Below are 14,008 nucleotides of genomic sequence, written 5' to 3' on the forward strand. Positions count from 1 at the left end.
AGGTTCAACACAAAGTTACGCTGATGTATGTATATAAGGTTTTCCTTATCCTCATAATAAATTTTGACAACCTATAGATTGTCCAGTCCAGTTAACTTGGACTGCTAGATAGATTTACATTTGCTGATGAGTGGAAGCCTAACATTTAAAGAGACCAGTCGGAAAAAGCTGTAAGACCTCCGGAGGTCCCCGAACCTTACTTTTATAACCCCGCTCTGCCGACTTCAATAACACCCACGCCTCTGTGCAGCTGCCTGCCTCTGCATCCTCCTTGCATACTCTCGGGAGTCTGCTGCAGCTGGTAGTCTTCTTGTACTTTAGTAAGCGGCTGTGAGCACACAGCAGAGAAGAAAACTTGGGTAAACTCTACAACTTGAGATGTGAAGACGCACAAAAAGGAGCGAATAGTTCAGGTAATAACAGCTGCTTTGCTTAACTGAAACAAGGACTAGTAGGAGCGGGAAATCGAATTGGATTCCCTGCTAATGTGCATATATTTAATTTCAGGATGCAAAGGATATTGTTCTGCAGTCTGGGCCTGCTTGTGAGTAGCTGGCACATCTTTGTGTTTTTATGTTTTTCTCTTATTACATTTTTTGTCATCTTTTAAATGAGCTCATTTCTCCTCAAACAAACTGGCGCAAAAAAAAGGTTTTATACCTGAAGCGTTCATTTGTTTCGAGAACGTAAAGCAAATCAGAAACCTTTTATTAGTCTAGAGGATTCATTTTGGTCGCTGTCACTTTTTCTCACTTGTCATTTTTTTGTAAACATGTTTTGTGAGCAGTGTGAGTTTTCCCAAAAAACTATCATAATTTTAGAGAAATACAATGAACGGACTTCTGTGAAAGTAGCACAGCTGGATGGTCAACAGTTTTATTAATGTCTACTTTATATGAAATAGTATTTTAAAGGAATACTTTACAAAAAACACGAGGAGGCTAGGCTGGTAGTGATATTATGGAGGACCACGAGTGCCATAATTATTTAACCAAACAAGTAGTTAAATTAAAAAAAGTAAATATAATTAAATAGTTGAAAGATAAATGCATCATTAATTATGGCGAATTAATCAAATGGGACAATCATTAATTGATTAAAATTCAAAGTAAGTAAAATATGCATCAAACATTTTAAATGAAGTGAATTACTACTTAATCATTATTAATGTATTGAATTTATTAATTACTTCAAACTTTAATTAATTCCCGGCCCAATTAATTATTTAATGATGTATTGTTTAATTCATTTTGGCACTCGCTGCACTCCTTAGTGAACAGGTGCCCAGTTATCTTTATTATTTTATACCTTTAAAAATTAGCTACATAAACACCTGTGCTTGTCTTACAGGTTTGCTTTCACAGCTATAAAGCAGGTGAGGCTCTCTCTCTCTCTTTCTTCACCCATGATTTAACTAAACTAGGAACTGCAGTCATTTATGATACATATGATTAAAATGTGTGTTTGTGTGTGTGTGTTTGTGTGTGGGGGGTTATTTTGTTTTGTTTCACCCCAATGATGAATGATCATGAATCAACTGCTTTGTTTGTCTGAAACTGCTTGCCAGTTAATTTTGAGCCTCTGATAATGTGCAACTGCAAAACCACTTGAATTAAAGCTGAAGGTCTCCACTTGCATTTCAGTCCTAGGTACTATAGTTTTTTTGTGTTTTTTTTTCTTCGGGAAAATGAACAACTAAAATAAAAATAACTAAACTAAATATAAAATAAATATGAGAATAACAAGCCAGAGTGGGATGCAGGACAGTAGTACAGGTGGGTTTTTTGTTTGTATGTTTATACTAATTTCTGGCTGATGGTTAGTTGTAAATAGCATAAAAACAGCATAAAAACCGAAGCTGAGTACTGGCAGGTGCTTTAAACCCTAACCCTCCTCTGCATGAACTGAGAGGCTTGGAAAATGGACATCATTATTTGGCTGGCGACTCGTTCAAATGTTGAATGAAAAATTTCATTAGATGTCATTTGTATGATAAACAAGCATGTCTGGCCTGTTCTCACAAATATAATTGGTCGTGTGGGCACTGCTGATATTGTAATCATAATAATAATAATAACAAAGCCCTGGTCAGGATCTGGGCAGGATTAAAACTTCAAATCTTGAATCTCAGTAAGTTTTAGTCTGTATTTTACCACTTCAGTTTGGCCACCTTACCTCCTTACCTGTCTTCTCACGTTTCTTCTTTTCTTGAGCAGCCTTTCTCCTGGAAACCATCACCCAGGCTTGTGATGTATCCTACTATGCGTATGTTCCTGACAGCCTGCAGTGGAACAGGGCTGGAGAAATGTGTAAGCAGCGCTCTGGGGCGTTAGCTACTGTCTCCAACGCAGAAGAAAACCGGGAGCTTACCAAATTTTTAAAATCCTTGAACATCTCTCAGTCTGTGTGGATTGCCAAGAAAGTCATAACACGCATCACAAGTAGGTTTAGTAGGTTTTTTAAAACTTTGCATTGACATTAGTGCTGGTCCTTTTATAAATTGTTTTCTTTTTGCTTTTCTTGTCCAGACAAATTCCTGCTTACTTAATCATTTAAATGTTTTCCAGCTGTTTACAGTAAAAATAGGATTGCAAAGTGATTTTTTATAATTAGCTCCTATCTTTTCCAATATTTGTGACAGCATTTTTTCTTAATAGTCTTTTTTTCCCTCTCTCCCTCTCTGTGGTGACACCAAAGCGTCCTCCAAGACCCTCATTCTAAATTTCACTGGGCGCTCGAACAGAAAGCATGCCCGTCTTCTGTACAGCTTCCCCTCCATGGGATCATTGACTGTTTGCACCCTTCTGCGCTTCAATCCGCACTGCTCTGGCCGTTCCACAGTCTTTTCATATTCCATTCCGTCATATATTAATGAGTTCCAGCTCCGTGCAAACCTGAACCAGGGCAAGCCTGTGCAGCTGGCTCTGCTTGTCCATGGCAATCATGGGCCTTACCATGACGCCTTCAACTATGATGACTCCTGGCACTCTGTCTGTGTTTCTTGGAGCCAGAATTGTGGACGCTGGGCAATATATGCTCATGGTCACTCTGTGTCTGCGGCTGAAGGCCTAAACAGTACGGACAGCATTGGACCTGGTGGCCTTTTCATTATCGGGCAGGAGCAGGACACCTTTGGGGGGTCATTTAAGAGCGACGAATCATTCTCGGGGAGCATAACAGAACTCCACATTTGGAATCGGGTACTGAACAGCAGCGAAATTTCCAGCATGGAAAAGAAGTGCTCACTCGTTTCCTCTGGGCTGGTGTTCAAGTGGAGCGAAGCAGCAATGGAAATAGAGACCTCCCTTACAAAGCAGTGGAGTGACAGCCCATGTCAAGGTACATTAATCAGGATGCAATCAGACGACATGGTCAAAAGCTGAAGGGTTTTTAAAGGCTATGTATTATTATAGCAAATTTATTCACCAACTAGAGGAAAGTATGGAGTTTTGTGTTATTTAGACTATAAAAGACAAAAGAGACTCAATCTATCCACAAGATCCAGCGGTAGAATTACTTATACTTGGTGTTTGCAGTTTAAGTAGGTTGGCACTGGGCCTGGGTGGAGCTGCTGTACAGAAAAACGATTACAGACAGTCCATTTGAAAGTCATTTTTGACTGCAATCATTTCAGTAACGTCAGACATAACAAAAGATCTAAGCTGGCCTGTTGTAGTTAACTCCACCTATATTACTGATATAACCCCCAGTCTCTGTCCCATCATCTTCTACACCCACATTATTACCCAGTCATAATGTGATCACATCTAAAAAGTCTAAAAATGCTTTGACTGCTAGAACCAAAAGCTGCTGTCAAGTGATGTCATGAAATAGTGAAACTGTTTAACTGCACAGAAGCAGTTTAATCATAAATGATATCTCTTAGTATTAAAAAAATGTAACTAAAACTGTTAAATGTCATTCATTTTATTTTTATTGGCTCTTTTACAAAATCAGATCATTTACAGATTTAAAAAAACAACAACTAGATGTGTAAATATCCTATGATCACATGTTATGTCGTGTTTGCTATAGTGGCAACCAATGACAACCATTTATTATTCAAGTTTTAAACATTAGTAAACAAACACAGGCACACTTTTTCTCTCAGCATCTGTCTCCCTCCCTCCCTTCCTTCCTCCCTAAAATGAATAAGGGAGCTAGTGACCAAGTTGAAAATTGGCAGCTGGTGGGGCTGCTAATGTTTCTGGTAAATGCTTTTTGACTCATATCACCCCGAGTCCCACCCTTCAAAACAGACGTCTCCCCTTCTGACATCATGGTCTCTAATGAGCAGTGAAATTCCAAAAATCTCCCTTTCCCTGCTGGAGCCGAGCGTGTAGAAAGGCAGCGTGTTGTAATTCAGTCACTTATTTTCTCTCACACAATCAGAATTTAATAGCAGGTCTTTTAAAGACTATCTCTGTGTGTTTGTGTGTATTTAATGCGATCAATGTAATGTTTGTAGGGTGACTGTTGCCTTCCTTCAGTTACTGGACTTGAAAGATCTTGGCACTGCCTGCTACTCTGTCAAGCAGGTTCATTTTTCCCTCTCTCTCTTCATCATCAAACCATCTCAGACATACACAGTCTAGCATCAACATTAAAAACTCCTGCCAAATACTGGCTAGATCACCATTTGTACATCCAGAGCAATTATGGCTTGGCGTGGACTTCACAAGGCCCCGAAAAGCATTGTGTGTTATCTGGGACAGAGGCGTTAGTGGCCGATCCAGTCCTGTGAGCTGGAAAGCGGAGCCTTCAAGAGTTTACACATGTTTTTCCAGCGCATACCACATATGTTCAGTCATATTGAAACCTGGAGAATATATGGGTCAAGCCAGCACCTTATAAACTCTTGCTTCTAATGTTGTGGCAACAAGGTATAACATGGAAAAGTCCTCTATGGATACAAATTATTATTATTAGAAATAATATCAGCTTTACACTTAGAAGTTAAACATTGTTTTATACTAAATAACATCATCTAGCAGTTTATAACCATGACTGTGCTTTAGCATATATAAAAGCAATAACTTTGATCTACAGCTCCACTCCTGCTCAGTTTGAATCGAATGCCAGCACATGCCAAGACCAGTTTCATTCAGCTTAGCGCTCAGACTTTTCTTTTACTGGAGAGCTATGTTGAATGCGGTTTGGTATTGTATTGCTGCAACAAACAGGTCGTCCTGGGTGTGATCAATTCACTCAAAAGTCCAAATACATTAGAGCAGCGGTCCCCAACCCCTGGGCCTCGGACCGGTACCGGTCCGTGAGTTGTTTGGTACCGGGCCATTAGAGCAGCGGTCCCCAACCCCCGGGCCTCGGACCGGTACCGGTCCGTGAGTCGTTTGGTACCGGGCCGCGAGAGTTGAGGCTCAGGTGTGAAATTCATGGTTTTCTGGGTTTTTATCGGTTTTCAGCGTTATTTTGTTATCGTTTTTATCGTTAACTCGGTTTTCCTGGGTCTTTTCACGTGTGTTATGAATAACTCTTCTTTTTTTTCAGTACCGGTACTAGTTTTATTTTGTTGTATTTTTCCGCGACACCTTAAAGGCCGGTCCGTGAAAATATTGTCGGGCATAAACCGTGGCGCAAAAAAGGTTGGGGACCGCTGCATTAGAGAATATTGGTGGTCACAGTTACTTTTAATATTAAATCCCAGCAAAAAGATGCTTTTGAGCCGTGATATTCCTTAGTGTACCATAAGTCATCAGTATGGCTGCCTGTGGTGCTCCAAAACCTCTATTTGTCTTTCATTGTCAATGGGGCTTTTAGTAATCCTCCAAACCATCACAGTTGTTGGCTTTTGAGTTGTATATTAAGGATTAATTGTATACTCTTATCTTTAGCTAGAACAGGACAGTGTCCCACTTTACCCCAGACTATTTTAAAGGAGCTCAGTCCCAGGAAAGACATGTTTCTGGATTATATTTGTTCCCATAGTATAGTTTTAAATAAAGCAAAGTCTTTGAGCTACAACATAACATGCTGGACTATCCTCATGTATTAACCAGAAATTTTAAAACGCACCCTCCCAATTTGATGGCCTCCATAATGTTGCTGCTGCCCTACATCATTTCCCGTTATGTCGACCACTCAGCCACCCCAGCATCCACCTGTAGGCTCCTGGGGATGGTTAACTTTTACTCCCTAGTTTCTACTATGTGCGCCTGTAAGATCATGGATCAAATCATGTTAAGCGGCCTGATCATTTGTAAGATGTCCTTTAGTAAAGCGCTATACAAATACAGACCATTTACCATTTTACCATTTAATTATTAATATATATATATTTTTAATTAGTTTAGTTTAGTACACAACTTCCCTATCCATTTGCTTCCCCTGTCTTAGTTTTTTTTTCTTCTGATCCTGGTATCAAATTCATAACAATCATAAATTCTTCCTCAGAAAAACTGCATTTGATTAATGTATTTTCTGCTATTTTTAATCAAATATAGGCTTCAAAAGATTTGCTGATCATTGCATTCTGCTTTTATGTACACTTATTTACATTCAATAAAACAGATTTAGTATGATGTGTTGCAGACCAAAATAAAAGCTTACGATATGTGTCCAGATTCTGCTAGCAGTGAATAAAAACTAAGATATACATAAACATATATATATATGCATACAGTGTTTTAGTATACAAGTAAAATATTTTAATATGAATAAAGCAAAACAGATTTTAAAATGCTACAATGGACAAATAGATGCCTAGAGTGATAGAATAGAATAGAATAGAATAGAATTCAACTTTATTGTCATTGCACATGTCACAAGTACAAGGCAACGAAATGCAGTTTGCATCCATAAGTGCTTTAGCCATAATAGATATATTACAAAATATATATTGGCAATAATATAGATATATAGATATATTATAGAAATAGGTTTGTTAGGTATGAGGGTACAAAATATGGGTCTATTATGGGTATGCATGTTGAGTAAAATATCCAGAAGCATTTGCTAACTATAAATGAGTAATTTGAAACCATGTTTAATTTACTATTAGTGCAATATTTATACTTAGCCAAGTTAACAAACTTACTCCATTTCTAACGGGGAGAGCAGGTCAGGTTATGCCTATCTGGGTCAATTTGAATTCACCCAGTTACACCTTATTATATTGTATTTGTAGACTTGTTGATTACTTATAACAAGCTTTTTTTTTCAGCACTGCTGTGTATTTTTAGTTTCCTGTATGAAATGTCTCACATTTGCAACATTTCTCTATTTTGTATTATCCAAACTACTGTCTATCAGCATAATATCAATATTGATATTTCCCTACGCGATTTGCAACAGCTTAATAATATGTATAAGCCTCACTATTCCCTTCACCATGTTTGCAGAGAGCCAGAGAACCGATGAAGAGTGCGGCATTTTTGACCCCGTCACGGAGCATTCCCGCCTAGCCAAATGCAACTCCTCCAGAGGAGCTGTCTGTCAGTGTAGGCGAGGTACAGATAATAATTATTGTGCATCAACAAATGTGATTGAATTATGCAATTCAGTTTTCTTGTTTTTAAATTATTTTTAAATAGGTTTTTAGGGTGCTGTGTGTGCTTTTGTGTGCTAATGCATTGCAGCATATTATATTATATTTGTCCGTCTCTGCAGAGAAGCTGGGTGTTTTCAGTTTACCAAAGACACCCTTCTTCAGGAGGCTGAACAAGGATCTCATCAATAAACCTGTGAGTCAGCCTGTTGAGCTTTGAGGTGGTTATTAGGTAGTGCAGTGGTGGTACAGTCTGATAAACTACCAAGTATTCATGTTAGTGAGCAGATCACCAAGTTAACACGTGCTAAAAAATCCCCCAAAAAGAATATTCTTTGATTATTTACGTTTCATTTCACTCGCTGGGCCCACGTCCTCATTTTGGGGTTGACAGTGTTTTAGTAGGTAAAGGTGAATGGCTTGGCAATGAATTGAGCTGCGGTTTGGGGAAGGCCTCAAAGGGGACTGACTCCCAGCCCTGGCAGATCCCCATGTACTAAATAGAAGTGAAGAAGTTAAAGAATTGAAAAGGAGAGGGAGGGTGGGGCACGTAAACGAGAATGACAGCTTGTAGAACTGGGGGAACATATATAGATAAGAACCAGAAGGAGCGTGTCTGGAGGCGTGGTCCCACTCCTGAAATTACGATACTTTATCTCCAATTAAGCTGTTTTGTGGAAGATGTATCCAAGACAAAATTGACACACTTAAGAAACTCTTGGAACTATCTGATCCAATTTTAGGAGAGTCATCATCTCAACTTTGTACATTTGTTAGGATCAAAATCCCAGAGAATCACCTAAGAATGCTTGGTGAATAGAAGTGATTGAAGTATAAAAGGACCAGTGAATCAGCAGTTAAGTTAATGTTATAACTTTGTTCTATTCTGTTTATTCAGGTAACAGGGTGGGTGGGTGCTAACAGCTCCTGGGACAAATTGACCTTGCTGCAGCAGCTGACCCAAGCTGTCCTACATAAAATAGAGGCAAGTGGCCCGCTCCTCTTGACCGCCAACGATGTTCTCTACCTCTCTCAGATGATGGACGTAACTCCACCAGCTAGATTTCACTCCTCCGGAGATAATGCCACAGAGGTCATGGTGTCCATTGCCACCAACTATCTAAATATTGCGAGTCTGATCCTGGAGCCACGCATGGCTTCACAGTGGATGGGTCTGACGGATGATGGGGTGAGGCGTAATGTTTCTGTGATGATATCTCTGTGAAATCCTCCAATTTTTTTACTTAATTAAAATTGTGTGTTTAATAACATTTTACCTCCTTAAGTTATTAAAAGCATTGTAGCAAATTAGTGTACCCTGGGATTTAAGCGCATACGGACTATGAGAACCTTATTTAATCCATCAGAAAAGAATTTAAAGTTGTTTCATAACTATACATAAGAAACCTGTTTGCATCACTTAACAGGCTGTGTTTCTATCCTTTATTTATAATGCGGATTTAGATTTTTTTACTTGCTGGGTACACCCTGGATATGTCACCATCTATATCTATCACAGGGCCAACACACAGAGACAACTATTCATGCTTATGTTATACAAACAGGCAATTACATAGGACATACAGGCCCCAGCCAGCTGGTGCATACATAACCCAGGACTCTGTTGCTTTGAGGCGCCCTGCTTACTTACTTAAATATAATCTACTCTCCAAAGATAGCTCTTCACCTCCATTAACCTGTGTTTGATCGATTTGCTCAGGTCAACATTGGCCCATTTACGCTTGTCAAGACCATTGATAAGTTCACTGAAGCTTTTGCAGAGATGCTTTGTACTAAGGGAAGAAGCTTGAGTCTTTCTACCAAGAATATAGGTGAAAGGACACACACACACACGCGCGCGCAATGATCGAAACATTTGGTGGCTCTTGGCTTTTTAACTTATGGTTTCTGTTAATATTGTCATTGCATCTGCTTGGCTGTCAGATGTGTACATGAAGTGGCAGAAGCTGTCCCAGGAGAGCTGTAATCAAGTCTACAAGCCATCTGCGTTTGGCTCTCACAAGCCCAGCAGCAGTAGCCACGATGAGTTGCTCATTCCTGAGACCGAGCTCCAGAGGATACACACACTAGGTAGTAAACACACACACACACACGGAAATGCACTTATTCTAGAGGCTAACCTTAACCGTTAGTTTACACTACAAATGCTATAGACACATATTACATTGTTAGATGCTCACCTAGATGAACCACTGACCCACACAGTGTTTTTTCCACTATCTCTAAACAGGATATGAGGAGGTGATATTTATTCATACCCATTACAACCAGTTCAGTGACATTGTATCAGGAACAAAGGAGTCTGCACTGAGTGACCAAGAGAAAGTGAAAAGGTTTCCTGTTGTTTGTTTCTCTGTTTTTAATGAACTGTAATTTCTTATCTTATCTTTGTGGTCTGGTTTCAGCCACTTTTACTCTGAAGCATCTGATGGTTGTAGTTTGAATTGATTATGTAAGATGTATCTCAGTGATAACCATTGCCTGTTTTCCCAGAACTCTCCCAGGAGATCTAGCATCGGCTATCATATCAGCCACAGTCCGCCATGCCTCGAACCCCGAAATCATACCGGTTGCTGTCAAGTACACCCTTTCATCATCACAGGTGGCGCAGCCTATTGTGCAGAGGATGTCACACAGCATGATATTAGCAGCTATGCAATTTTCGTTTATTAAAAATAAGTTGCAGCATTTGATTTTACAGTAATTTTCATCACTTAGCAAGCAGCACATGGAATAGAAAGAAATAGTCATTTAAAATAAGCCAAAGTTTGATGACCAACCACAGATAAATTAAAACAAGAGGATAAAGATTAAAACAAATGCAAACATATGATTCTGTTTCTAGGTGGAGTATTCAAAGAGAGTTATTCCTGTTTGTGCCTTCTGGAATTTCAGCCTGACGTAAGTTTGACCAACAGCACAGTCACATGAATATGCCTGAAAATTGTATTATTTCAATTAATTCGATAAATGATGTAGGAAGTAGCCTATTGTTTGATGTTTTATAAGACATGTCACTATCCCTGCAGGATGTCTCAGTCCTAAATATGAGTGTGATTCTTTACCAGTGAGTGTGTTTGTGCTTTTGTATAGGCACACGAATACCAGTAGCTGGTCCAGTGAAGGCTGCACAGTGATCCTTGATGGCTCTAGTGTCACATCCTGTTTGTGTAACCATACAACAAACTTTGCAGTGCTGATGAATTACCTCGAATCACAGGTAACTTGAGCTCGATTGTGATGCCCCCATTTAAATCACACACATCAAGTTTTAGGTTATTTAAGGTAAACTGTGAACAATCTTGTAAAGGTATGAGTTATGTGGTGCATTTTTTTACAACATGTATATTATGATACATTTCATATTCGTGGTAAAAATGGCGTCGCATATCTGGAATAATAAAAATAATCAGGGTTTAAAATGAGGTAAGTACAGTCTCAGACATGTCACATTACACCACATCTTTATTAATTTATCAAATATTAAGCCAAAATGCGAAAGCAGTGTATGATAAACTAAGTGCACTGTTACTTCTTCCATACATATTAAGATGGTAAGTGGCTGCTAAGCAAATAGAAGTGAATAAATGGTCATTGATAAGTGTGCCCACCTCTATAAAAGCAGACGTTTTAGCAGTTGGCTGGTCTGGAGCATTCAGGTCTGCTTTCAAATTCAGATAATGTTCAGAGAAAACCCCAAAGCTACACTTCAGGCCTCAGTTATGATGCTAAAGTTCATGAAAGTACATTTCATGAACATTTCATGCATTTCATGCAATTTTGCATTTGCAAAATCACAGTTGTGCAAGCCATGAGACCCAAGTGGAGCTGTCTGGCCAGAATGCACAGAACTGCCTTTGGAGAAAACGAAACACAGCATGTCGGCACCAACACCTCATACCAACTGTCAAGTACAGTGGTGGAGAAGTGATGATTTGTGCACCTAGCAGCTGTTGGTAAATGACAAATGTACCACTTTTCTACTCTACCTGAGCACTCAAAGGACTTTGTACAACTTACCTTATTAGCCCATTCGCACCTATTCATAAAGGAACTTTTTTTTCTATGCTTTTTCTAGGTAAGGGCTTTCTCTCTATCTCCCCTTCATACTCTGATAGATGCAAATGAGAGCAACTTGGGCTCAGTAGCTTGCCCAAAATGAGAAAAATGTGAGAAACAATTAAAGTTACTTCAAGTTATTGCAGATCAAGGTGGTTCTACAAGCTACTGGGCCTTAAGTTGCACTTAGTTTTTCACATACTGCTTCTGCATTTTGCTCTAGTTTGTGTTAAATAAATAGTGACGTGATATAGTAGGTCTTTTATTGTTCATCTAAGACCTGGCAAGGAATACATTTTGAATAAATGTTCTAATACGGTATAGTATTATAGCTGATGGAGGATGTACTTTATTCTTTATTATTGTAGGGTTTTTAACTTACAATACAAAGCACTTTGAGGTGACTGTTGTTGTGATTTAATGCTATATAAATAAAACCGAATTAAATGTATTTGAATTACTTTTTACCGTGACTGCTTGTCTAAATCAAGATCCAGTTTAATATTCGATCTTGGGGATAGGATTTGCAGTACATGATGTCTGCCAGCAGGTGTCACTCATACTGCGCCTGTTGTGTTGAAGGATGTAGAATGTAGTACAGCTATTCTCTCTGTTTACCTGAAGAACATAAAAGTTTGTAAGTTCATCAAAGAACAATACCATCAGCAAGATTTTGAGTTTATAAAAATGCAACCATTTATGTATAGCGATGACATAAGAAATCACTTTCTTTCAGATCAAATGAGGGATTTTTCAGATATGGGACGGCTGCTCGTCAACCTCTAGGACTCTCTGACAACATTCTCCCCTCTTTTGTCTTTCTCCCACAACTTGCCTTTCCTTTCTGTCCCAGTGGAGCCCAGAGGAAGAGCTTATTTTGACCAAGCTGACATTCATTGGCTGTGGCGCATCTCTGTGTGCTCTGGTGGTGACCTTGATGCTGTTCACTGTGCTGGAGTAAGTAACTGATTTTTCCTGACCTGCTTGCCTATGATGCGAAAATAGCTGCCTGTTTTCTGTCTGCCTGAGCCACGAGACGCAAGGCAGCCTCACCTTTTTCTGTGCTGCTAAACACAGCAGTCACTTTTTACACATGGTGTCAAGCAGATGCAGTGGTTCTGCTATACATATTTTATGTTGTATATTGTATTGTGTTGCTCAAGTACCTACATAATTTTGAAAACAGGATCATCATTATTTCCAAAGTCAAAATAGCAAAAAACTGTCTTTATTATAGTGGTCTTGAAAATGCTAAAAACTTATAATTTGGACTCATTATATGGAATTTATGTAGCACAAATATCATTTAGGCATTTTTTTGTGTATTTTTTACACCTTTTTGGGCATTGCCATGTTATAAGAAAAACACGCTGAGATAACTGATCAGTAGTATCGTTGCTGCTCTGTTCCTAAAGCTATGATAGTATTGACTTGCGCTAATCCAGTAATTACTGTTGTCTACATGTGAGTCCACCCTGAAGGTTTATGGTGACATTCTGTAGCTGTTAATTAACATTACAGTCATTGAGGGATCGCGAACAGCTGGAGAGGAGCTGCCTCGGCAATTTACGACTGCCCTAAAAACAGAGAGCGCAGGCTCGCGTTTCACGCGCGCTGATGTATGATGTACATGTGTTTGTGCACTTAAATTCACTCGCAACCAGAGACAAAGCTGAGGCTCACAAAGCCGAGGACGCTTGTATTCATGCGGCGGGGTTACAGTGGTCTCAAGCAGTGATGCAGACATGAAATGAGCCTGATGGGCAGATAATGAGAGGCTCTGTAGTTAATTTACCTCTCAGCCAGTTTCAGCTGTCTCTTGTTTTTCTGTTTTCTGTTTGATATTTCAGTCTGAGATGGAAATATTCAATGTATTGAAGTCATGTAAAGATAATACGAGTAGTTGTTTTGATCTTTTTGGGTGTGACAATGACATATATAGTTTCCTTATTGTGGTGCCACTGACATTTTCAGTTAGTTATGCGAACAGGTGTGGGGTAAAAGGCACAAAGCACGTTGTCAGTATTTTACGTCACATCTCAGAACCAAGTCAATCTGTGAATTAGTGAGATTCTGCACAATTCCTAGTTCTGCTCCTTTATTCTGTATGAAAAGCTTTTCTTTTATCTAATCCCTGCAGCCGCCTGAAGGCAGCATTCCAGTTAACTGTTGATCAATCTGCAGCTATTTTTGAGAAGTGTAGCACCGGAGCATAGTGATATTATGTACCAGCTTCCCTTCTTGTTTACCTTAATATAATCATGTAAAACACGCAAGTGCAAGATCACTACACATACCATAGTGTCTGTTACAGCTGTTTCTTATGACCAGATATTTGGCTCATTTATGACTGGTGGCTCCTCTGTCTTACATTTCGATTGATGTTATTAGTGACATGTGTTAAACAGCAGTGTTGCAAAACCA

General features: G+C 39.1%; 1 protein-coding gene across 1 annotated transcript in view; it reads left to right on the top strand.

Moving 5' to 3' along the window:
- The first annotated feature begins 291 nt into the window (after positions 1–291).
- LOC146372535 (adhesion G protein-coupled receptor D2) overlaps positions 292–14,008 on the top strand; it is an 87,149-nt gene continuing 73,432 nt past the window's right edge. Inside the window, exons 1-15 of the mRNA XM_084952460.1 lie at positions 292–413; positions 508–544; positions 1,351–1,375; positions 2,217–2,441; positions 2,698–3,339; positions 7,359–7,466; positions 7,627–7,700; positions 8,403–8,693; positions 9,225–9,336; positions 9,449–9,595; positions 9,756–9,858; positions 10,019–10,127; positions 10,371–10,426; positions 10,619–10,745; positions 12,438–12,541. Of these exons, the coding sequence (XP_084808586.1) occupies positions 509–544; positions 1,351–1,375; positions 2,217–2,441; positions 2,698–3,339; positions 7,359–7,466; positions 7,627–7,700; positions 8,403–8,693; positions 9,225–9,336; positions 9,449–9,595; positions 9,756–9,858; positions 10,019–10,127; positions 10,371–10,426; positions 10,619–10,745; positions 12,438–12,541 (2,159 nt within the window). The 5' untranslated portion in view covers positions 292–413; position 508. The remainder of the gene's footprint in view (positions 414–507; positions 545–1,350; positions 1,376–2,216; positions 2,442–2,697; positions 3,340–7,358; positions 7,467–7,626; positions 7,701–8,402; positions 8,694–9,224; positions 9,337–9,448; positions 9,596–9,755; positions 9,859–10,018; positions 10,128–10,370; positions 10,427–10,618; positions 10,746–12,437; positions 12,542–14,008) is intronic.

Source organism: Perissodus microlepis, chromosome 15 (genome assembly GCF_051167445.1).
Source record: "Perissodus microlepis isolate ML-2025 ecotype Zambia chromosome 15, ASM5116744v1, whole genome shotgun sequence".
Classification (NCBI taxonomy): Eukaryota; Metazoa; Chordata; class Actinopteri; order Cichliformes; family Cichlidae; genus Perissodus; species Perissodus microlepis.